This window comes from Podarcis gaigeae, assembly GCF_964106915.1.
Source record: "Podarcis gaigeae genome assembly, chromosome: 15".
Classification (NCBI taxonomy): domain Eukaryota; kingdom Metazoa; phylum Chordata; class Lepidosauria; order Squamata; family Lacertidae; genus Podarcis; species Podarcis gaigeae.
The window spans coordinates 43571645-43596717 of NC_139692.1; the positions used below are offsets into that span (position 1 = coordinate 43571645).

General features: G+C 48.0%; 2 protein-coding genes and 1 long non-coding RNA gene across 10 annotated transcripts in view; 1 reads left to right on the top strand and 2 right to left on the bottom strand.

Annotated features, from left to right (window-relative positions):
* EFCAB5 (EF-hand calcium binding domain 5) overlaps positions 1–20731 on the bottom strand; it is a 47138-nt gene extending 26407 nt beyond the window's left edge. Inside the window, exons 1-7 of one of the 5 annotated variants that reach the window (XM_083715010.1) lie at positions 20608–20723; positions 15746–15925; positions 12962–13529; positions 11700–11856; positions 10755–10818; positions 6749–6819; positions 1788–1943 (exon numbers count right to left, since the gene is read on the bottom strand). In XM_083715010.1, the coding sequence (XP_083571136.1) occupies positions 1788–1943; positions 6749–6819; positions 10755–10818; positions 11700–11856; positions 12962–13521 (1008 nt within the window). In that variant the 5' untranslated portion in view covers positions 13522–13529; positions 15746–15925; positions 20608–20723. Of the gene's footprint in view, positions 1–1787; positions 1944–6748; positions 6820–10754; positions 10819–11699; positions 11857–12961; positions 13530–15634; positions 15926–20169; positions 20232–20607 lie in introns of those variants that run through there. The other 4 variants (XM_083715009.1, XM_083715011.1, XM_083715013.1 and 1 more) reach the window with 4 other exon arrangements.
* The window catches only part of LOC310832962, a 184813-nt gene that overhangs the window by 69979 nt on the left and 89761 nt on the right, over positions 1–25073 (bottom strand). The gene's annotated exons all lie outside the window — the stretch shown is intronic.
* SSH2 (slingshot protein phosphatase 2) overlaps positions 18117–25073 on the top strand; it is a 122461-nt gene continuing 115504 nt past the window's right edge. Inside the window, exon 1 of one of the 4 annotated variants that reach the window (XM_083715000.1) lies at positions 18117–18188. In XM_083715000.1, coding sequence (XP_083571126.1) covers positions 18186–18188 — 3 coding nt within the window. In that variant the 5' untranslated portion in view covers positions 18117–18185. Of the gene's footprint in view, positions 18189–20292; positions 20639–25073 lie in introns of those variants that run through there. The other 3 variants (XM_083714997.1, XM_083714996.1, XM_083714998.1) reach the window with 3 other exon arrangements.

Consider the following 25073-nt stretch of genomic DNA (forward strand, 5'->3'; position numbering starts at 1 on the left):
GAATAAAGAGTGTGGGCAGCATTGCCTTGTGTGATTGGCAGGCAGCATGGAGCCTTTGGACTGGCCAGCCCTAGAATAAAAGACTAAGAAACTGGCCATAGAGCAGCACCTTCTGCACTCAAAACCTAGACTCCAATAAATTAACTGTGGAGAATATAGGAAGCTGCCTTATACTGAGTCAGACCTTTGGTCTGTGCAGCTCAGGACTGTCCACGGTGACTAGCTGAAGCTCTCACCAAGTCCTACCTGGGACCTTTGACATGCAAGGGAGATGCTCGACCTTCTCAGCTATGGCCCATCCCCACCTCCTAGGTCTAGGTTTTGGTATAGCCATCTATGGTCCTAAACCAGTCTGGACCAGTCATTTAATGCTGGCTCCACAGTGTCATCTCAAAACGATCCAGGTTTAGAGCCTCAGGAATAGGGATGCATATAGACCAGAATCAAGAGCGAGGTGGAGAACCCCACTCGGTGCTGGGAAAGGGAGGCTTGCCCCCAAGCCAGTGAAAATTAGGCAATGGGAACAACATGCATGCTCAGCTGGGTGAGAGAACGGAGAAACAGATAATTCAGCAACCGCTGAATTTCTATGGATTTCCTTTGCATTTTCTGCTTTCCCTTGAGGTCTAGGTACAGCAGGAACTGATTACAGCACCAGGAAGGAAACCAGGTCAAAGCCTAAGGAAATGCATTAAATTTACACTCTGTTTTTGGAAATGATCCAGGCCCACTTGCCTACTTGCGATGCTCTCAAATATCTGCTAGCATTGTGGGTGCTTGTTGGTAGGGCTGGGAAAATGTTTCGCATCCCCGCTATTACCCCCCTTCCCACCAGAAGCCAAACACAAAGGTTTTGGAGCCAGGCCTTGCAGAAGGTGGAGGGGGTCATTTCAATTTCCTGACAGCCCTTTCCTGACAGCTTGAGTTTATGCCTGTCCTGAATTTCCATGTTTCCCTGAGAGGCCTGTCACTATCCTAATGGAGGGCTCAGCATCCGGTGGCCCTGGGGCCAGTTGACCCACCATCACCATCCTGTCAGTTGCTTGCCTTTTAAGTTGAGCAAGAGAGAGAAACTATGAGCCACCCATGGATTGTTGACTGCCAACTGAGCCCTGCTAGTCACAAAGAATGCTGGGCAAGGTGGGCCTTGCAGGACAGCACAGGCTCTGATTAGGTCCCATGGGCCGCAAGTTCCCCACCCCTAATCTATTCCAATAGACCAGAAACTGCTACTACTCAGAGCTGTGCTTGGGAAGTCCTAACTAGGAATAACGATGGCAGAGATGTAATCCTGCACACATCCTGCAGTCTCTCTGCTAGGGTCTGGGGAGAAACTCGACTCAAATTCACACTGCGCTGAGATCTATGGATGAAGGGCGGTATACAAATTTAATGAATAATAATAAAAACAACTTTTTAAAAACAATATGAGAAGTGAAACTCCACCAGCCTTCATAATCCGCATGTATCCAAATTTTGCAATGCACTTCTCCACTGCATACAAAAAAATGCATCTATTACAGAAATGTTGTATTAATATTAATATGAGTGAAAATAACATACACAATTGCATTGTATTAGGGGAAATTGCTTTGCAAAATGTGCATCAGTCAAAAGTGCATTTCTGCATTTAGGGTTAGGGTTAGGTTATGCATTTCTGTCTCTCATCTGTCTCAAGAGAGAATGGAATGAAACTTCTGAGTTAGCAGCACCAAAGTGACCTCCCCAGGGTGAAAGCACTTTGTGTGGAGGTCCTGGGCTGCCCAGGCGAGAATCAGCGGAGCTACCTTTCCATGGTCGCAGTTGAAGAACAGTTGGAGGAACATCTGCCGCCAGATGTCGTGTCTGATTATGTTACGTGCATCGTTGGCACACTGTAGGAGGTGTTGCAGCAATTGCTGGAACATGTCGCTGTTGAAATTCTTGATGTAAGAATGGAGATACTGGAGCGGCGAGGGGGGAAAGAAGGGGAGAAAACACACATTTTATTCCCTTTTGCCATCACTCAGCATCACTCATTGTCTTGTTCATATGAACCTTAACGATGAGGTCACTCGCCCTTAATGATGACTGGATCATCCTTCCTCCTATTTGTATCCTAGCCTTCCTCCAAGGAACTCAGGGTGATCTATATAGCTGAAAGCACTCTCTGTTTTATCCTCACAACCACCCTGTGAGGTAGACTGGGTTCAGAGAGAACACCTGCTCCTAAAGCTTTGTCCAGAAAGGCACAGACGTCCAAACAGGGCCAGATGGAGCTCCAGGGGTAAAAACTTCTCCCCACAGCTCTCGTTTGTAAATGTAGAAACCAAACAGTGGAGAAGGCAGAGTCCCTGCAAAAGCAGCTAAGCAATGATGCTGCATAAATACACCTCATCACTAAAACATCAGAACTTTGCAGCAAGAGATGGATCTGCAATTTAGGAGAAATGACAAGCAAGCACTGGGAATGATTTCCACACAGCTGCCACCTATTCTTTTGCCTTCAGAAGCATTTTTGCTTCCTCAGAATTGAGGCCACAACTTGCACCAAGCCCAAAACAGATCTTTCCCCCCTCCTGCTTAGGAGTAGCTTGAGTAGCAAATTGAAGCTGGCCATTGCAGAGCCGTTAATCCACCCCAAGAGCTGGATTGGGCCCTTGTGCTTAACGTTCCCTGCTATATTTCCTCTTTGTGTTAAGTTACTTATCAGATTTTTATGTGACTTGCAATTCACAATCATAAAAAAATACATTTATTTATTGCATTTCTGTCCCACCATTTTCTCCAAGGAGCTCAAGGTGGCATAAAGGGTTCTTCTCTTCCTCATTTAACCACCACAGAAACCCTGCAAGGTAGGTTAGCCTGAGAGGTAGTGATGGGCCTTGTGATGGATTCAAACTCTGGTCTCCCAGTTCCTCTCTAACCACTACAACACGGAGATTCTCTTAATGTGATCATTACAATCATACAACTCACTTGTTCTCTAAAGATGTGAAAGCCAAAAGTAGCATAACCTTCCCTTCCCTTCATATTCTGCATTTCTGTGCCACATAGAACATGGGGGGGGGTTCCCCTTCGCTGCAGCCAGCACTGAAATGGAGAACATCAGCCTCACAGCAGGCCAGAGAAATGAAATACTGTAAAACAAATTTATAGATGATCCCCGAAGTAGCATTCTGCACAATCCTCTTCCAAAAAGAAATCTGGCGGTAAGTGGTTCCACAGTTGATTGGAATCATCATTATTATTACTTTTACCAAAGAAAGAAGATCAACAAGAAGAAAAGAAAAAGGAAGGAAGGAAAAGAAGAGGAAAGGATGAAATTCTGGAGACCACCTTCATTTGCCTCAATCCTCCTGACTTTGGGAAGAAGACTATTGAGCCATGATTTATTTGAAGCTGAGGTCTCAGAGACACTTTTAACACTTCAGATTTATTGCCCCGTGAGATTTTAATGGGTAAAAAAATAAGAAGGCCGTTCAAGAAATGTGGTCTGCACAGTGTAAATAATAAAGGCTGTCGGCAGGAACCGCAATCTCCCGTCTTTGGGCTGAATTATGATGGCATTTTTATTTGTATTTTAAAGCCTGCTGCTGTTGTGGCTGGATGGGGCGGTGTGTGCATGACATGTGGGGAAGAAGGCTTGGGTAACTAAGTTCTCCTTAGATTCATGGATGTAATCATGTACCAGTGGGCCTACTCTGAGTACGACTGGCACTGGATGCCACACAGCATCACATACTATGACCTTGTTGTTTCTTTCATTTAGGTTGATTCCAGATTCATCTTGGGCACTTTCATGGTTTTTGCCTGAATTGTTAGCGGCATTGTACAGTCTTGGGGTAATGCTGAGATAGTGTGATGGGCCAGTTGAAAAGTTCATTCCAGGTTTTTGTTCTGAACTGAATTGTTAGTTGACCGTGTGGAATCAGCCTTGATCCATCTATCTCCAATGCCTCCTTTGTTCTCTGGAAAAGTCATCTGAGTGTGGCCTTCAGTCTTTACCTCATTCCAGCTCAGGGGCCCACTGTACCTCCTTTTCTGGCCTTTGGGATTTCCCCAGGCCACGCCTCCTTCAGGGGCCACACCCCTTTCTTCAGACCACACCCATCAGCACCTTCCTCAAGCGCTTTGAGCTGTGATGAGGCATCTTCCTTGCTTGCTTGCCTGAACAGAAGAGGAGAGGCGTGTGTGCACAAACCTCTGTATTTGTGTGTGACTGGAATGTATGTAGCCTACAGTAAAAAGTTGTTTCTGTGTTGCCCATCCACTTTTAGCCTCTGGCATGTGGCCCCCAGGAGATTGCTTATAAGGCAGTGTGGCCCTCAGGCTGAAAAAGGTTCCCCACCAACAGTGGCGTAGCGTGGGTTGTCAGCACCCGGGGCAAGGCAAGTAATTTGCGCCCCCTAACCCGTGGATTTGCGCCCCCTAACCCTAACCCCCAGATGTTGCGCCCGGTGCGGCCGGCCCCCCCTGCACCCCCCACGCTACGCCACTGCCCACCAAGGCTCTAGCCTACGGTTGAACAGGAAGGAATCCAGAATTCAAATGTGAACTGCAGAGACTGATGCCTGATGGATTGTGGTGAGAGAAAAGGGGTTCTTTGCATGCCTGTTGTTGCTGATCCTTCTCCAAATTAGCTGCAGTCACTCTGAGGTTAAATATCTCATTGTGAGCTTAAAACAAGATTTGACAAATTACTTTTTTAAAAAAAGTTTCTCTGCTGAATGCTTAAAAGGATGGCTTTCAAAAGCAGGGAGGTGAGTAATGACATGTTGCCACTTGCTCTGAGTCTCCCTCCAGCTGCCTTATGCTCCATCCTCAGCTTTAGTAAGGAAGCATGCCAACTGGCACTGCTAAGGCTGCTCATGGTTCTAGTCCACAGTCTTGCACTCATAGTTCTTTCAGTGTGACTCCACAATACGATTCATTTCTGATCAAACACTGAGAACTTGGCAAGCAAACACACACACACACACACACACACACACACACACACACACAGAGTTTTTATATCTATATCTATATCTATATCTATATCTATATCTATATCTATATCTATATCTGCAGACTGATTGCCATCAAGAAGCCTGCAGCTCCCTCAGGGATATACCAAACCTCCTGCATGAATCGGCTAATAGAATTCCAAGAGCAATAACAGATGCGCTAGGAACAATGCTAATTGTGTGATAATGAGGGTGCCCATAGAAGATGGTCCCCAGAGTGCCACTAGTGGAAAATCTGAATTCATCAGCACTCTCACTACATTGCTAGACTTTGTCTCTCAACGTTTCCCCTGCTGATTCGCCCTGGAAGGAAGCCTTTGCTTTGGAATCGTTGTTTCTTCCTGGTGGCTGTTGCAGAGCATGGAGAAGGAGGCAGGATGGGGAGGGCTGGAAGTCTGCTGGGGGTGGAAAGGAGATCCCTGGAATGTATAACTGATTGCTGTGTGTGTGTGTTGGTGGAGGTGAACTCAGACCCAAGAATTCAGTATCTGACAGGTGGAGAGCTGCATGCCAAACTGTGTACCTTTGGGTGGCTGAGCTTCCATATACATATATATATATTGCTGTGAGGCTGTGGAGGGCTTAGGTTGTATGATGCCTATACCTAATTCCTGGATCCAGCAAGGGTTAAAATCTAATGAAGGATCCGTTTGTTGAATTGCTAGGCAAGGGCCATAATGGCCCCTAAGTGTGGGTCATACTCATTAGTATAAGAAAAGAAGTTGCCCTTCAAGGAATGGCAAAGAGGTATTTCAAAATTTATCTAGCAGGGGAAGAAACCAATAATAAAACATAAATTACTAATAGATTCTAAAGATAGAGGCAGCTTTTCCCTACCAGATTTAAGGATATATTATGAGGTGTCTTATCTTTGCTGGCTTCGGGAATGGATAACATTGAATGAATAGACTTTATTTGCGTAGCCGACAGGCCATAGCATCAAAGGACAAACACCGACAAAAATACATCACGAATGGATAACATTACAAAATACAGATATTTTAGACTTGGAGGGTTATGATAATAGATTTGGTTGGCATGCGTATTTATGGTAGAAAACGTTAAGGTACACAGAGGATTCCTGAACCATTTAATAAGAAAATCACTATATGTGGTATGGAAGAAATATAAAAATTTGTTAAGACAAAAAGAAGTTGCTTTGTGCTAGGGAGCAAATGGGTACGCCCCCTTCCTCACTTGGCTGGAAGTGAGAAGGACAATAGCCAGAAGGGCTCCAAGTTAGCCAACTTCAGACCATCTTGGGGCCCCTAGCATTGTGGCCTCATTTGCAGGCAGTGGGTGGGGGGGGGGTGGCGGTGGCAGTTTTCTGATTTTGGGACATGGGGAAATCTAAAAATACAAGAGGTTGAATTTCTAGGATCACCCTTGCAGGATGAACGGCTTCTTAGCAGCACAGTTATATGCTAAGGGAAGAGTATCAGGCTCCCTGCCTTGGATTTGCTTCATAACACTAAGGTGGTGTTGGGCTGCCTGGGTGTCCTTTGCAGGGAAAATTGGCAGGTGGCAGGGAGAGTGGATCTTTCTTCCAGCCACCACCTATGTTACCCTTGAAACTCAAGGGGTGTGTGTGTGTGTGTGTGTGTGTGTGTGTGTGTTTCCTGATCTGTCTCCCATCCAGGCCCCGGCTCAAAAGAATATCTACCGGTACTTTAACCCACTTCCTATCTCCACCTGATTATCCACAGAGGGAGAGCCAGGAGGAGGGAAAAGCCCTGCTCAGGGACGTTGCTCCTCCTCACCTCTGTGAACTGCTCTTCGTTCAGCTTCGGTGCCAGGGACTCCACGGATTCCAGAGGCCTGGCATAGATTCCTGTGGAGGTGAAGGAGATGTGAGAGCAGGTGTTAAGCAGTGGAAGAACTGGGCAGCATCCTGTGCCTCTCTGGCAAAGGGAGCTCTTCCTGCATCTTTTAACACTAGTGCAGTTCATTGTGGGTCAATGGGCCACAGCTCATTTGCACAGGCTGGGTTTCTTCCCATGGAAACAACGTATTATAAAATTACACCAGCTCAGGGGCTTTCGATACCCTATATTTGATTTGAACCACAGGATTGGGGAACGTGGGGCGAAGTGGGAGCTCTGTGAAAGGAAGGCCACCTGCCTGGAATTGTGGGAGGCTCCTCCCCCTCAGAGTCATTTGCATAGCCCTGCCTCTAAAACAAACGGACCCCGCCCCTGGATGAAGATGAATTATAGCAGGCAAGTGGAACTTACTTCTGCCCAAGGGGCGCATTTCCTCATGGGCAGCCTTCTAGGGGCCTCAGAGCGGACAAGCCAGAGGCAAAAGTGGACAGAGCAACAGCTGGGACTCTACAGTGGGCCACACAAAAGTTAGACGTTTCTGCACACACATACACAAACACCCATCTCTCCAACATCAAAGAAGGCATTCTGGCCAGGCAAAAGCCCTTAAGGAGGCTAGTGAAAGGCGTGGCCTGGAGACAGTCCCAAGGGCCACATCGAGACGCCTGGAGGGCCACATTCCGCTTCCAGGCCAGAGGTTCCCCATCAAAGGATCACTGCATCAATGGCACTGTTGGTGGGTGACTTTCTCCACTCCGTGACATTGACCTTGGCTTGGCTTGGTTTGTCCGGCACACGTGCCAGAAAAAGGGACTTCCGTTGGCCAACTATCCTTCATCCAAAGATCACAGGCCAGTTTACAATTTATAAAACCACAAAATATTGAAGTGGCATTTTTTTCTGTTTAGAAAACAGGTGGCAGCTGGGGGAAATTGGCATAATCTTGCCCTGATGGATTTGTGTTCTTTTGGTAAGAAAACAGGCTTGGTCTAATATGTAACCTGGTCTACCACTGCAAGCGGTCTTGGAAGGAAAAAACAACAACACATTTCATAGCTTGCTTTCCAAAGAGCAGCACCAGGTTATGTTCTGTGCCACCCCAGCAACAACTGCAGCACCTGTATTTGGAAAACAAAGTTTACTATATACAGTACAGTCAGGTTGCAATTCTGACTTTGGAATAACCCCTATTTATCCCAGAGACTTCCAAGTAAATGTTCACAGTGCTGGGTTGTCTATAAGGATGGATGCATCTGTCATTTTCAGTTTCTCTCAGCTTCTCGTTTTTTCAATCTTAAATTCAGTTCTCCACATTTTTGCATCAGTTTGTGATCTTTTTTTTTAGTCCTCACGAAAACTAGTCAGCATCTTAGAGCAGTTTCCTCTAATAAAATGCATTTTATATGTTATTTTCACTAACATTGTTTTTTTATACACCCCCCCCCTAATACACATTATTCGATTGGAGAACTGCATCACAAAACTCGTTGCAATGTGAATTTCAAAGAATTGCTGTTTGAGTATTGTTGTGGAATGCACAAATTAGGTAGGCCTGTATCAAAATCTGATCCAAACAAATCTCTCCTCTATCCCTAGTTGCCAGATCTTCAAGCTGTGCTTTATGGTGGGCAGAAGATGGGGTGAAGGACGGGGCAAGTTCAGAGAGCATTTCTCTGGGATTTCAGGAGAGAGAGAGAGAGAAATGTTATGTTACCACCAGGGGGACTTCCACCACAGGGTCAGAGAAGACTAACCAGAGAACACCCAGTGGACTTCATTTACTGCTGGCTCCTGAAGACATTCATGGGCAGTAAATTATTTTCATGACCCCATAAAGAACAGCTTTATGCTCGCTCAGTGCGTTGGGCTCTGCTAAATGGATGGCTCCAGGAAGCAAAGAGCAGCTGGTTACCTGAAGAACAAGCATCTCGCTAAAGGGCAGGCAACATATGACCCACAGGTTACATGCCTCGCAAGTCCATTTTTACAAATCAGCCTCGGGCAGACTGGCAGTGGCCCTGGTCTTGCCGCTCGCCTGCCCACTTTCAGCCTTCTCCTAAAAAGACATGGCTGGTCGTACTAAGTGAGCAACAGATACGACTCTTAGTTTGTGGTTCTGCCGGAAACTGGCTGGACTCTGAGCAGTGGTGGCTGGATACTGATGAGAGGGCAGCGGGAGAAGAGGGGTGTGAGACTGACTTGGCAGAGGGGATCAGTGATCTGGGTGAGCCTGTAACAGCTAAGAAATGAGAGTTGGAGGCAGGAGAAGGTGAAGGATTGGAGAGTGAGGAACAGGTGCAGGAGGAAGGAGAGATGGGTCAGGCTGGTGGAGAGTCAAGGGCTTCCACACCTCCTCCTCCTGCCCACACCTCTCCTGTTTCACTGTTTCCCAGGACCAGAAGAGGACTGAAGAGGGAGGAGCAGCAGCAGGTTACACACAGGCATAGTCTTCACCTGCTTGTGCGAAGCACGGGTGGGGAAGATGCATAAGCCGAGGTTGGGGCCTCTCTGTTGTGGCAGCTGCCTCATCTGGTGCACCTCTAGGAGTAGCTCAGAAACACAGGACTGATGGATCTGCCTTTTCCTAACTTGTATGTGTACATTTGACAATAAAGAGTTAATTCCCCACTCTGGACATTCCTTGCCTGGCAGCACCTTGACAGCTTCAATGTCTCAGCTGTGATGGCCAAACTACATGTTGTATTGGGAGTTCTGGGACGGGGACTCCTGATGTAATTTTCACTTTCAGAAAGCAGCTGTGGGCATGATCTGGATCAGAATCTGTAGGATGTGGAGAAACAGAACCCTTTGCCCCAACATAGGAAGCTGCCTTATACACCAAGTCAGACGTCCAGCTCAGTATTATCTATACCAGGAATGGCCAAACTTGGCCCTCCAGATGTTTTGGGGCTACAATTCCCATCATCCCTAGCTAACAGGACCCAGTGGTCAGGGATGGTGGGGACTCTAGTCCCAAAACATCTGGAGGGCCACGTTTGGCCATGACTGATCTATACCGACAGGCAGAGGCACTCCGGGGATTCAGGCAGGAGTCCCTCCCAACCCTACCTGGGATTGAACCCGGGACCTTCTACATGCCAAGCAGGTGCCCTGCCACTGAGCTACTGCCCTTATCTGAATCCTAGGACTTAATCCCCTTCTGTCTGATGTGGCTATTAGCCCAAGGGGAAAATCTAGATACTATGTGCCTGTGGCTGTGTGGTGGTTGTGGGTCAGGGCCACAGCATAGAGGGAAAGGGTTGGGGCTTCCTCATCCTGAGCCTTGACGCCAGGGAAACCTCCACTTTTCGAAGAGCAAAATAACACTGGAAGTTAGAGCTCCAGCGTAACACACGGATTGCGTCTGAGAACCAGAACTATATACAGTCACTGCTGCCTGGGGGATCTCTCCCAGATCCTGCAGAAGCTGGCCTTCACCCCGCAACTTGCCGCCCACGTTCCCTTCTGCAAGGCCAACCCCTCTAAGCTTTGCTCCTTGCAGTGCAGGATCACAGCCGGGCTGGAAGAGGACCCTTCAGCCTTTTCCAGCCTGGTGTCCCCCAGATCTTTCAGGCTACAGCTCCCCTGAACCCTGACCACTGGTCATGCTGCCTGGGAATCATGGAATTTGTGGTCCCAAACATCTGGAGGGCACTAGGTTGAGGAAGGCTGGTGTAAGGCCAAACAGGGTTGGGAGACTGCTAGGGGAAAGCACCTGCCTTTGCATCACAGCTCTTTGGCTACTTGTGATGCATTTGAAGGTTCTGCAGAAACACAGAGTTGGAAGGGGCCTTTGCTGATGGAGAACCCCAAATGTTCCTGAGGGCTCTGTGTGCATCGATTCCTTGCCCCCCCCCCTCCCAGCAATCAGGAACACCCCTCCTTGACTGGAGTTACTTGGATCAGAGCTTGTGGAACAGAGGGAAGGTGGGTGTGGCATCACCTGTCCCATCGTCGCTGAGTTCGGAAGTGACAGACTCCATGAATGACTTCAAGGCACTCTGGATCTGCAAGTGAAAGAACCCATTTCAAGGGCTGGTCAAAAAGAGGCCTCCTTTCGGCCCAATCCAGGCTGGGAGGAGCACCCCTCAGCCTTAAGAGTCATTCAGAGCAGGAAGCAAAGAAGCGTAGAATTGTCAAGTTGGAAGGGATCGCGAGGGCCATCTAGTCCAGCCCCCTGCAATGCAGGAATATTTTGCCCAGTGTGGGGCTCGAACTCACGAACCAGAGATTAAGAGTCTACCAGCGGAGCTATTTGAATTGTCAGAAGTTGGATCACGCACCGGTCTGGAGGTGACTTCTTGACAATGGGCTATGAGTTGGGGGTGCCAGGCCTGGGGGTAAATGGGAACTGGGATAGGTGCGGCATTGTGCAGTTTTGGTTCTGTCTGGCTCCTTACTTACAAATGTGTGGTCTGCCTAGGGACGACCCTGCCTTGCGAAAATCCGATCTTACCCACTGAATCAGATCTTACCTGATGCATGGAAAATCCGGAGAGATTTCAGTGGGTAAGATAGGATTTCTACAGGGCACAGGTGCGAAACAACAAGAAGAGCTCTCAGGCCCGGGGGAATTAATTGGGATACAATATGATCTAATTACACGCCAAGCAGAAGTGTGGGTGAGCCCTAAGTAGTGCTTTTCCTATTGCGGGTCCTTCAGAACTGGAAATTTAGCCCTTCTTTAAAAAATAGTTGCTGACCAAGGACTCAGCGAGTCCATACAAAAAAGTAGGCATGGAACAGAGGGAGAGGGGCTGAGCCTCAGCAGCCATCTTCAGACCAGGCCTGTTCACTGCCAGCAATATGGCAGAAGGAGAGTGGCTTTCAAACCAACCAGGCTTTCTTTTTTTGTGGGGGTGGGGGTGGGGGGTGGGGGCAACGTTACCAGCAGAACAGGGATCTGTCCTGTGAGATCCATTGTCCACTCTTTGAACTGCATGGACAGAGCCTCCTTCCGCATGTCTCTCACGTGAGTCTTGATCTTTTCCACCTGCTCCCTTTGCTTGCGTTTTTCTTTGACCAGAGTCTTCATCTGTTCCAGCCTGCAGGGCACAGGGGTAACGGGACTTGAACCGAGGTGCCTTACTCCCACCCACCCCAGAAATTTCTTACAGCTGAGCAGTGCCTTCCTCCCACTCCCCTGAATTAAATTAATGCTTTGTGACTACACAACTCAGGAGCGGAGTCCCTAAGGCAGTTGGACGGCACCCTGTATGCCTCCTTCCAGCCACTCATGCAGCCAAGCTGGTGCCAAACGTCTCGCTTTCCTTTCCTTTGGACCACATCAGAAGGCTAGGGGGGCATCTTGTTCTCTGGGCAGCCCTGGGGAGGTCACTTTGGTGCTGCTAACACAGCAAAAACAACACAGGAGGCAACAGTTGCGAGTTACTAGTCTGCAGCCACAACAGGCGCTGTGATTCTCCAGCGGTTCACCCCCAAAGGCATACTCCATTGTCTCTTGAGACAGACAGGTGCCAACAGCTAATGGTGGGAGTTGGGGATGCAGGATACTGTACTAATTGAGTCATTGGACTGATCACTTCCCTCTAATGGTGATCACAGCTGGTGAGTGCCAACAGAACTAGGCATGAAACAGGTCACTAAGAAAGAAGAGGGAGTTATCAGCATGCTTGGGTGGGATTCCTGAAGTATGCCCCATACTCCAGCCAGCCCCAAACAAAGACTGAGTAAGGGGCGTGGAATGTTGCCCCCTACTCAGCTGGAAAACAAAAAAAGGAGGGAGGAAAATTGGGGGGTGGTAGAATGGCCTGCCAGAGCCCCTTTTACAGGGATTGCAGAGGAGGAGGTGCACTCCTTAAAGCAATGGGGATATACTGCAACATTTTGTTGCAGGACGCACTTGCATTCCCATGCTCTTAAGAGGTTGGCTCTTGGAGTGTGTAGAGATAAAAACAACCCGCCCTCCGTGTCTCTGCCCGAGTCCCCGTACTGAACATGTCTCCTCAGCCTTTGCCTCCACATCATGACATGCTGGTGGAAGTCAGAGTGGCTGTGCCTGACCAGCACCTCGGAGGGTTGCAAGTCGCACTCTTCCTACCCGCCTCCCTTCACCCTCTTCGACCGTTCCTCATCCGCAGTGGCTGACCAGGCTTTGTGAAAGGGAGGTGGCAGGCTGGAGACACTCACTTGTGCAACGTGGTCTCGGGCACTTTGGTTTTCAGCTCATCTGCGACGGCTTTCAATCCACGCACGTAGGGATTGGGCATGGCGGAAATCTCATAGGCTGGGTTGTGCCTCATCAGGTACTCTCCCAGGAAAGTAATGGGGTCAAAGGTAAGGGGTTCAGATTCCTTCCTTTCCAGGGCCTTCTTCTTCTCCGCAGCCATGAGCAGCTTCTCCACGCCAGGGACCAAGGTGGGGAGGAGCTTATCAACCAGGTAGGCCCGAGTCTCCAGGGTCATGCTCTCGTCGTTGAACCAGTCGCGAGACAGCTTGTCCGGAGGCTCTTTCTTCTCGGCCTTTTTTTGCACCATCTTGCTGTTGCGGAGCTTCTCCACCCTCGTCTGCTGCAGATCCAAAGCCCTCGGCTGCAGGGTCTCATAGAAAATGGACTTCCACTGAGCATCTGTCCGCGGAGTCAACGGCCGAACCGCCCCGCTTGGGCTGCTTGTTGCTTCTTCCAAAGGTGTCTCGCTGACGGGACTTCTCTCAGAACCCACCTCGCTCTTCTCTGGTTCTATATCCATGTTTCACTCTGCACATCAGAAAAAGAAGGAACGTAGACGGAGTCAGAGCATTGGGTCCATCTACCTCAGTACTGTCTACCCTGACCGGCAACGGCTCTTCAGGGTTTCAGACAGGGGTCCTTACCAGCCCTGCCTGGAGGCTCTGGGAGCCTTTTGCATGCAAAGCAGGGGCTGTAACCCTGAGCTATGGCTCTTCCCCCCAAAATATTGGGGCAGCCCTTTCAGAATGTCTCCAGCGTATCACAACCAAGTGGCTACAGGCCTTGCAAAACAAAAAACCCCAAATTTTATATAGTATGATGGCCATTTTTAACTCATATTAATATCAATGAATATTTGTTACAATTTCAATCGAGTCAGATAACGTTACGGAATACTTACATTTACTGGACAGCCTCAGATTAAATATAACTACTGCTAATTGATGATATCAGGCCTATCTTTCCCCTTTATTTTGTATTTGTTATATCTTCCCTTCCCTTGTAGCTGAAGGGTTTCCCAATAATCTATTCAACAATATTTTTATTGTACCTTGTTGATATTGTTGTTCTTGTTTTTGGGTTGTATATAAATACAATAAAAAGTAAACAGCAGCAACAACAACAACAACAAAGAGGCAAGAACCCAGTCCTCTTGGTTTTAAACTAAGGGCTGATTTAAATAGGAATATGTGTGGTATGATTCTTGTGGATATAACTATTCCCCTCTAGCCACCCATTATAGATGGGCCTTAAGATCCATCAAGGTCACCAATTCCACACTAGTTTCGCTCTTGAGAACCCATTCTGTGGTTTTTTTCCTGGATGCCCAGCAGAGGGCCATTTCGGAGACTATGAAATCACAAGAGCTCTGCAGCCCTAAGATTTGGTTGCAGGCAGAATTGCTACCTCATACTTTGGATTTTGAAAATGATTTTTAAAATACAAGGCCCATTTTCTCTGCAATCCTGTTGTCAGCCTTCTGCTCTCACCTCTTGTGTGGAACACCTGGATACCTGCTTGCCAACATGGACGAATAAGGAGAGTAGACACTGGGGCCACAAATAAAATGGTTGAGAAGAGCTGTGCCCACCTTCTCTCCTTAAGCCAAGAGACAAGGCAACTATCAAGAGGTTGTAATGTGGCCCCTGTATGGGCTGTCATCATCACCCCTCCCCACTCATCATGTGGCATGGGGTGAGCTTTAACGTCCCTTATTTTTATAGCCTTTGGACCAGACAGCACTGGATAGCTCAGTTGGTTAGAGTGTGGTGCTGATAACGCCAAGGCTGCAGGTTGGATCCCTGTCTGGGACAGCTGCATATTCCTGCATTGCATGGGGTTGGACCAGAGAACCTCAGGAACCCTTCCAGCTCTACAGTACTATGACTGTGAAAACATAAGATGAGACTTGCTGGATTGTCCTGCGTCCGGTTCGCACAGTAGCCAACCAGATCTCTTTCTCCATTCCCTTCTCTGATCTTTGCTCTCCCTCGCCACAGCATCTTCGGCTCCCTTGGGATAAGCACTTCTCTCTCAGCCCGATGTGAACCAGGTACAAGATGGATGTTAAAATCACAGAGAAGGGAACAGAAGGAGCTGCTGTCTACAGAGCCAGACCACCAGCCCACCAAATTCAGTATTATCTACTGAGCTGCAGTTGTTTCGTAAGCCACCATTCCAGTAGTGGTTCCCCTGGTCAACACCGACAGGCAGCGGCTCAACAGGGCCACAGGCAGGAGTCTTTCCAGCCCTACCTGGTGATGCCATTGGAGCTTGAAGCTGGAGCATTCTGCACACAAAGCAGATGTCCTGCCACAGAGCCCTTCCCCCAAGCATCCAGCCCTTATGACTCTGAATAATGGGCTGGTGTAAATAACATAGAGAGCTGCCTTTCAGCAAGCCAGACTGCTGGTCTAGCTAGCTAGCATTGTCTACACTGACTGGCAGCAGCTCTCCAAGGTATCTTTCCTACTCCTAGGTGAATATGCAAGGCGTAAACCCTACCGCTGGCAGCGTCAGTGACAAAAGGTGGTCCGTGGTACCCTAGTGTCCTGGCGTTTTTTCCCTTCTCTAAGCTCTCCAAAGCCCGACCCTTCCAAAGAGCAGCACAGAAATCGCATGTCTTCCCTTACCTTTTCAGAGCCAGCATCCAGAAAGGGAGATGCCCCCCTCCCGAGCTATGCTGGAGTTGCCTGGGAATTCAAGGAAGAGAGCCGTCTAATTTTAACCACTGAGAAACTTACCAGGGAATCCAGAGGACTCTCACAGAACCTTACTCTTCTGTGTGTGTTTGACTGTTGCCGAGCAACAGTCCCCAGGGGGTTGCTGGGCTTCCAACTACAGAGTGAGGTGGGTCATCTCCCTTTTCTGGCAGCTGGAGGAGGGTGAGCGCCTTCGTGTTCAGCCTTGCTGCAATGACATCACTGTGTTGTTAGGAATAAAATGAGAGAGAGAGATCAGAGTTAACAGCCAAGTCTTATGCTGGGAGGAGACAGTGACAGCCGCATGACCCTTCCTGGGGGAAGAAGAGATCACACGTTTCAGCAAGTGCCTCAAACAGCCTGGAGTAGTGGCGGTAGATGGCTTGTTTTCCCCCTGAGGCTGTAAGCAGAGAATGGGTCTGTTGCAGGTCAAATTCTGGGAAAGCCTTTTGGCGGACTCCTAAAGATAAAGAGAGTAGGGCATGTTCCTGGGGCCACCTGGTCACAACGCCCTCGTGGGCTCTTTGATATAAAAGGTAGCCTTTAGAACCGTGTCGATGGGACTGAGATAAAACTCCTTGGCCCAGCAAACAAGTAAGAGGTGCGCATTAAAAGCTAACCGGGCAGCGTGAATTCGGTGGGGCTTACTCCTGAGTATACACACTTAAGGCTTGTGCTGTAATTAACTGACAGGGCAGGCATGGTCTGATTTCAGCCATCCTTTTCTGAGGGCACAATTATTATCTATACATTTAAGATGGTCCCAAACCTGAACCATCATGGCTTCTTACATAAAGCTGAGCCATTGTGCTGTCCAGCTTACTGTGGTCCACAATGAACTGCGGCAGCTCTCCAGGTTTTCTGGGATGGGACCTCCTTGGTCTTGCCTGGAGATGCTGTCAGGGATTGAACCTGGGACCTTCTGCATTCTAATAAGATGCTCTGCAATTGACCGATGGCCTTTCCCCAGTGTTCCTCTGTGAAATGCCATGTGCCATGTCGTCAGGGGAGGCTTTGCTCTTACGTTCTTCCACCCCAAACGTATCTTTGGCAAGGGTGAACAGAAGAGACCACCTCTGTCATCAGCATGGAGGCTGTGGAACTCCCCGCCCCAGGAAATAACATTGGCTGAAACCCTTCTGCTTCTCCCCCCCAACCATTTGTTGACTGAGCAGACAGCAGAGTCCGCACAGAGCCCAGACAATTAAGACATGAGCGTATTTTAAACATTAAGTAGAACATGTGAATACATTAAAAATTAATCTGTGTGATTTCCTGTCTGAAAACCAGCAGAAGGTGCATGACAGCATGCGTGGACTAGTAGTTCCACTGGACTCAGGCTAGCCAGCTATTAAAACTTGGTTATGGAATATTTTGCTGGTAATGATCTGCTCTTCTACTTAGTGTCTTTTCCCCACCCCTTGCTTTGAGCATCTAAGTTTGTGCTGGACAGATGGGACTTTAAACAGTAGGAAATCAGCAAACAAAATGGCTCTCCTTCAGGACTAGCAATTGTCCTCTGTGTGTGTGTGTTTGTCTTTTGCCCTCAAGGCGATGCTTCTCATCTGGCTCTGAATGCAAGGCATTTTTCCTTTGGTCACATCCACATCATACATTTAAGCACACTGAACACACATGAATTTCCCCAAAGAAACCTGAGAACTGTAGTTTGTTAAGGGTGCTGGGAATTATAGCTCTGTTGGGGGGGATAAACCACAATTCCCAGTATATATATGGGTAGTAAGGAACTTTAAATGTACATGAGCATCTGAAGGCAGCCCTGTTTAGGGAAGCTTTTAATGTTTAATGTATCACAGTATTTTAATATTTTTTTGGAAGCCGCCCAGAGTGGCTGGGGAAGCCCAGCCAGATGGGCGGGGTATAATAAATTATTAGTGAAAACAGGGTGCTAGCATTTTCCTGATTGGCCGGCCGGGGGAGGCCTCAGCACCCTAATCTTTGGGGCTGCCTCCTTCATCTGCTATTTTTCAAAGGATGCTATGGGAGGACTAGAATGTGGTTTCAGACAGCGGGAATATTCCCAGCGCTACCTGGAGATGCCAGGGTTGAACCTGGCGCCATCGGCATGCAAAGCAAGATGCTCTCTGTCGCTGAACTACGGTCCTTCCCTTAAGAATAAAGAAATATTCCAGTCCTCATGGCTTTGAATGAATGCCTGATTTAAATAGGTACACAGGAAGCTCACTGAGTCAGACCATTGGCCTGTCTGGCTCAGCGTTGTCTACACTGACTGGCAGTTCTTAACATTTGTGCATACCCTGCTCTCTGCTTTTCGTTGACTTTTCCCCTATGTGTTCCCTTTCCAGAAAAATGTGCACACTTGCTGATTCTCATGCTGCTTTTGGCTGTTCTTCTTGGACATTTTAATGGCTTTCCATATTTTTGTTTGTTTAATATCATTGGAATCCCTGGACGCAAGGCCAAGAAATGTACTGTAAATACTGTAACCGGCCAGGCTTGAATGGTGAGTATTTTGTTTGCAGTCCAGCAGCAGAAGGAAGACCCTTTTGCAGACAACTTTTCACAGGGAAAGTAACTTGGTGTCACAGATTTAATCAGAGCATGGAGTCAAGCATTCTGTTTATATTATTCAACTGAATACCCTAGATATGTAATATGATTGTGACTTCAAGCCTGAGCTCAGTGACCAAATAGAGAATGCCTTTCGAAGTTTGCTGGGTTTCTATGCCAGTACATTGATACCTTTTTACTGCTCTTGTGCCTTAATGTGCAGAAATGAAGCAGGGGAGAAGAATCATAGCTCAGTGGTAGAACACCTGCTTTGCATGCAGAAGGTCCCAGGTTCAATCTCTAGATAGGGCTGGGAAAGACCTGAAGCCTTGGGAAGCTGCTGCCAGTCAGTGTAGACAATTCTGTGCTAAATGGACTCAGTTTTAGGCAGCTTCCTAGCTTAACCATGTACCGGTATTTAGTTAGAATCATGAGGACTATAGTCTTGCACTTGCTTAGGGTACCAGTAAGGCAGGGGCACCAAAAAATGAGAACGTTTTTGGAACAAATTTGATATACTGTAGATCTTTTTTAAAAAGCATTGGGGGGAAATTGAGGGAAATCAGAACTTTGTTAGATTTCTCAACATCTCATGACACACTCTTTCCCCATTTTTCTGGTTTATTTTCATTACTTATTGCCATCTCAACCAGTGGCGTAGCATGGGTTGTCAGCACCCGAGGCAAGGCAAGTAATTTGTGCCCCCTAACCTGTGGATTTGCGCCCCCTAACCCGTGGATTTTCGCCCCCTAACTCTAACCCCCAGATGTTGCGCCCGGTGTGGCCGGCCCCCCCCTGCCCCCCCACGCTACGCCACTGATCTCAACGAGGGGAGCATCCAGTTAACACAGATCATGCGAGAAAATAAATTCTGCAATGCATTGTGTATGACATTCTTCTATATTCAGCATATGTGTAAGGTTTGTGACATTTTGAAAACTGAAGTTTTATTTTACAGCTTAGGTTGGCTTTTATTTCAAATTACATATGACAGTACCATAACCGTTTTAGTGCTTATGGCCTCTAAATGTCTTTATCTGGCCCTGAGAACATCTTTGGCCCTCCCAAGGTGTCTGTGCTTCACCTCCCATCCTCATCCTTGGAGCATTGGTCAGTGGCTGGCTGCTGGGACTGAAGTTGGGAGCTGGGAATCCAGCAACCTTGAAAGGGCTACCCAACTCTTGTTTGCACCTAGAGTTGTGGGTCCCAAAGAGGTTAGTACTGCCTCCCTGGGATTACCTAGGGGGGCACTAAGAGGCAAGGGGGTGGCAGGGGGTTGCAGAAGGAGGCCCCTCTGAATGCTTATTTACTTACAATTGACCAGACCGAAGCATAAAGCAAAACACCTTCCTTGCTTCTTATTTAAAGTTTTACTGCTCATTGCTTTCAAAGCTATTTCCTTTGGACACATATTTACAATTCTGAGTTTTCCCAAGCTAGCCAATTACTGGTAATAGCTATTGGTTTTCTCATATATCAGTTCTTGTAGGTATGTAGGTGAAGCTTTGTGCATGCTATTTATAAATATATTATGCTATAAATTTCCTTCACTCTTATTTTCCTTAGTATGCGCAAAAATAATTATCCATGCAATATTCTTTGCCGTATATTCTTTTCTTTTAGCTACAAGATGAGATCGGAGCATCTCTTTATTTTTGTACTACCCCGTGTCACACACTCGCGCCTATAAGTTACTCTTTCCGAGGACCTATGGCTATAAATCGGACTTTGGAACAAACCCGCAATTAACTGTTACTTTGAATTCCATTGCGCCGCTTTGCCTTCCTTAGTGGGTCATGCAAACAGTAGCCTAAATAATGCTTTTTTAAAAAACAGGGTAGCGGGGCACAATGCATTTTTATAGGGTGGCGGGACACTGGGGGTGAGTTTATGGAGCCAGGGGGGGTGAGCCATTCCCCAAAAGCCGCACTGACCTAGACGCTCTCGCAGCACCGGGAGCGCGAGGGTTAAGCTCTGCAGAGGGAGGCGGAGTGGCGGCGTGTGGGCGGGGCGCCGGAGGAGGCGGAGCGTCCCCCGCTTGACAGGTGGCGCATGCGCGCTGGCGCTTCATTGTGCCCGGCCGGCCCAGCCCCGCCGCGCCTCAGTCGGCGAGAGACCGTTGGCGGGCGAGGAGCTGCCGCCGCCGCAGCAGCAGCTGTGGTCTCCGCCGACGCGCCCTCCTTCCCTCCCCCTCCCTCCCCTCGCGGTCGCCTCAGCCGCCGTCCGCCCTCCCCCCTTCTCCCCTTCCGAGCCTCTCCGCCGCTCGGCCATGGAGTGACAGGGAAAGGAGGGAAAAGGCTCCCGGCAGGCCGGCCGGGGAGGCCCCGCCGCCGCGCCCCGATGGCTCTGGTGACGGTCCAGCGCTCGCCTACCCCGAGCGCCACCTCCAGCCCCTGCGCCTCGGTGAGTCTCTCTCGGCGCCTCGCGCTCCCTCAGCCGCCAGGGGGGAAGGCGCCGCCGCCGCATAGGGTCCGGCGCGAGGCCGGGCGCGCATGCGCGGCATCCTCGCGCGCCGCTCTTTGCCTCCCTTCTCGGCCAACCGCCCCGATTCCGCGCTGCTCTTTCTCGCCGGGGTATTTTGTCCCCCTCCCGACGCCGTCCCCCTCCTCTGTCTTGGCCCCCTCTAGGCCCGCGTTGACAGCTGCAGCCCATTCATTCTGTCTTTCCCCCTCCATTCATTCATTCTGCCATCCACCCCCAACCACGCGCCTCTCCTTTAATTTCTCCTGACTAAATGAGGGCGCGGAGCTAAATTTGGACTAAAGCTTCCTTTTTTTGAAAGGGGTGTGCGTCTCTTTATTTACAGTTTATTTCAGGAGGACCACAGGAATAAGAAGGCAAGGAGAGCCCGGCTGGATCAGGCCAAAGGGGGTCTATCTAGCGCAGCATCCTCTTCCCCCAGGGGCCAACCAGGTGTCTGTGGGATACCTGCAAGCAGGATTCCAGCACAAGAGCCCTCTCCCCTCCTGTGGTTTCCAGCAACGGGTATTCAGAAGCATGGCTGTCTCTGTGGAGGCAGAGCATTGCCATCATGGCTAGCAGCAATTGATAGTCTTGCCCTCCCCATAAGAACATCAGAAGAGCCAGGTGAATCAGGCCAATGGCCCATCTAATCCAACATCCTGTTCTTACAGTGGCCAACCAGATGCCCCAAAGAGAAACCCTCAAGCAAGACCTGAGCACAAGAGGACTCTCCCCTCCTGTGGTTTCCAGCAGCCAGTATTGAGAAACACGGCTGCTTCCAAAATGAGACTGCCTTGTACTGAACCAGGCAAAATATCCCTTCAAAATAAAGCACAAGCCCAGTCTGCGTGGTGCTTAATTAAGGGGCTTATTTGAAACAGGGACATAGGAAGAGCGTACACCAAGTCAGACCACTGGTCCATCTAGCTCAGTGTTGTTTGCACTGACTGGTAGTGGCTCTCGCAGCCCTACCTGGAGAAGCCATTGGAGACTGAACCTGGGACCTACTGCATGCAAAAGCAGATGCTCTACCATCTGGGTTACAGTCATTTCCCTAAAAGCAAAGTAAGGTTCTAGTCCTCATTGGTTCTGAATAAAGAGTCTTATTTATTAAATTTGCATACCGCCCTTAATCTGAAGATTACAAGGTGGTTTCGCCACATAAAAATACAAAATGCGATCACATAATAAAAGAAAAAGAAACCAATAGCCTCCTGCCCCAACACATTAAAAAAGTTAATGGAATGTTGATCACCCAAAGGCCTGGTTATAGAGAAAGGCTTTCACGTAGTGGCTAAAGATATGTAATGAAGGCACCAGGCAAGCCTCCTTGAAATAAGAAGATAGGATGCTGCCATACAGTAAATCAGACTATTGGTCCATGTAGCTCAGTATTGGGTAATGTGACCGGCAGCCGCTCTCTAGGGTTTCAGACTGAGAATGTTCCCAGCCCTACCTGGAGATGTTGAGGACTGAACCTAGGCCCTTCTACATGCAAAGCAGGGGCTCTGTACTGCTGAGCTATGACTTCCCCATCCAATGACTCATTTCAAGTTTTAAGTTCTTGTTTTGCAAGGATGTGCACCTTAGAATGCTGTTGTTTTTTAAAGAAGGGATTTTTTTTGAGTACCTGAGTACATTTGGGGCTGCCTTTATGAGGGCACAGACCTTTCAAGAAAGCTTATACTAAAATGCAGCAAATTAATGTAATTAATAGTAATTCTGCCACCATCTGCCCTGTGGAAAGGATCCTGATTACTTTGTTATATGTTGGTGTTGTTTGTTGTGGTTTTTAAAAACGTGCCTCATTGTTTCTCCTAATCTCTCTTGGAATGATTCCCCCCCCCCCCCCCGGAAGGTGGGATATAAGAAACTCTAATAAATATGCAGACAGAAACTATAGCAAACAAACCACTGTAGAGTCTTGGGTTCAAGGTCTCAGTGGCATCTCCGACTTAGGACTGGGACCTGACTGAAATTCTGGAGAACTGTTTCCAGCCGCCGTGGGCAATGGTGAGCTTGATGGGCCAGTGACCTGACTTGGGATAAAGCAGCTTCCTATGTCCCTAAGAATAGAACAACGACATCCGGTCCTAAAATACTAAAATACAGGACATTCCAGTTGCCAAAATCAGCAGCAGGAGAATCGAAACATCTCTGGAAATAACAGAGAAAACAAATGGGTCTTTAGGACTTTCCCAACCACCTGAAGGGACAGGGCCTGAGTCGGAGAGAGGTTGGTAATTCATTCTAGGCACATGGAACCACAGCAGAAAGGCCTTCTCCTTTGTACTTGCCAACTTGATTACTGTACTCTCAATAGTGGGTATATGAGGAAGTAGCCAGTTCCAATCTCCTGCTGTACTTACGTTATCATCCTTCTCCCACCCCCTTGTATAAAAAGGTAAAGGTACCCCTGCCCGTACGGGCCAGTCGTGTCCGACTCTAAGGTTGTGCGCCCATCTCACTTAAGAGGCCGGGGGCCAGCGCTGTCCAGAGACACTTCCGGGTCACGTGGCCAGCGTGACGAAGCTGCTCTGGCGAGCCAGCACCAGCGCCGCACACGGAAACGCCGTTTACCTTCCCACTATAAAGCGGTCCCTATTTATCTACTTGCACTTAGGGGTGCTTTCGAACTGCTAGGTGGGCAGGAGCTGGGACCGAAAGACGGGGGCTCACCCTGCCGCGGGGATTCGAACCGCTGACCATGCGATCGGCAAGCCCTAGGCGCTGAGGTTTTACCCACAGCGCCACCCGCGTCCCACCCCCTTGTATAGATGCCAGTTTCTTTTTTAAAAAGGCAACCCACGATCACCACACTTGATTTATTACTAAAAATGTCATTTATCCTGTGCATTATTTTCTGGGATTAAGACCTTAGAATTTGGGCTGCTTGTAGGCATGGGTGGGGCTGCACTGCCATTCCACTTTTCTGTTTTAAAATACTTAAAATATATAGAAAAATAAAACAAAAGAGTACTAACTTACAAAAAAAAATACAATTAGGTATAATATGATGGGGAGACTAAAGCTTCATATACTCTAATTTGATTTATTTCCAGTTTTCTATTAACTTGTGTTATATATTAGTGTCTCCTTGTTCTGCAACAAATCATTTTTTGAAAAACAAGCAAGATTTTCCTCCATTTTAGTTTTGTTAACTTGTCTGCCTGAAACTGTTATGAGGAAGGCTATAAATGCATCTGAAGTGATTGGTCCTTGTCGCCATAGATATCTATCTTTTGTAACTTTTTTTTTTTGGCAAGGGGTGGGTGGTTCACTAACAGCACCGTCCTTTGCATGTTTACCTACTTGCTCTTTAAACGTAGGTAAGGATGAATAAATGTGCATGTTTCGATTTATCAGTTTCTCATTTTTCCAGTTTTAAGCTGAGTTTTCCACCTTTCCACAATGGTTTACATTAAGTCCTCATGAAAATTAATCAGCATGTTAGTGTGCATTTCACCTAATATTCGCATTTTGTATGCCATTTTACCCAATATACACATTATTGCAAATATGTGTCATATGTGCCCTGACACATTTGTATATTATGTGCATTATTTTTAGTGCATTTTTGGCATGCTTTGTACTGATAAACACATTTTGATATCTAGGTTTGCATTATACCATTCATCGGACCAAATTTTCCCCCATCCCTATCCTTGGCCTGCCCTTGTGGTGCTCTCTTCAACAGCATCTCCCCGTGTGTTTTCCCATTCCCCCTCTTTGTATTTCTGCATTGCTCAATCACCAGTTAAAGTCATCATAGTAATATATTGCACATTTGGTGTTGCTTCTTGGCAAAAGGGTTTTTCATATCCATATCTGCTTCCACACACAAAAAAAACGATTGCAGAGAACTCCAGGAGGTTTTTGCTTTCTGCAGAATGTGTGTTTCTGTATTCCTGATGGCCTTGCAGTCTGCCTCTCTTTGATTTTGAACAGTTTATGATCGAAACCAGCAGCTGGCAGCCCCTGGGCCAAATCCACCCCACAGAATGGTACCACCTGCTGCCCTTGCATGAGGAAACTAGGCGGACGTCCATTTTAGCAGGGATGGGCATTCAGCATGTCCAGACACCTTGCTACCCTGCTCCTACCCAAATCACAATTGCTGACCAAGGGATATACCACACCTGGTTCCACACAGAGAGGAGGAAGAGGTTTATCTTTACACTATTACTGTATTCTGAGGGATGCTCAGGTTTCTGCTTACGGTTATATTTTTTTCTTTGAGCTGTGCAGGGTCACTTTGAGGAGCATTCAGAAGCTGGCCTTATTAGAGAGCTTTCCCCAAGCCCTTTCCATTTTTTAAACTCCTGTCCGAGCTTTTATTGCCCGGAGGTTTTCCAAGTGCCTTGCCGATAAAATG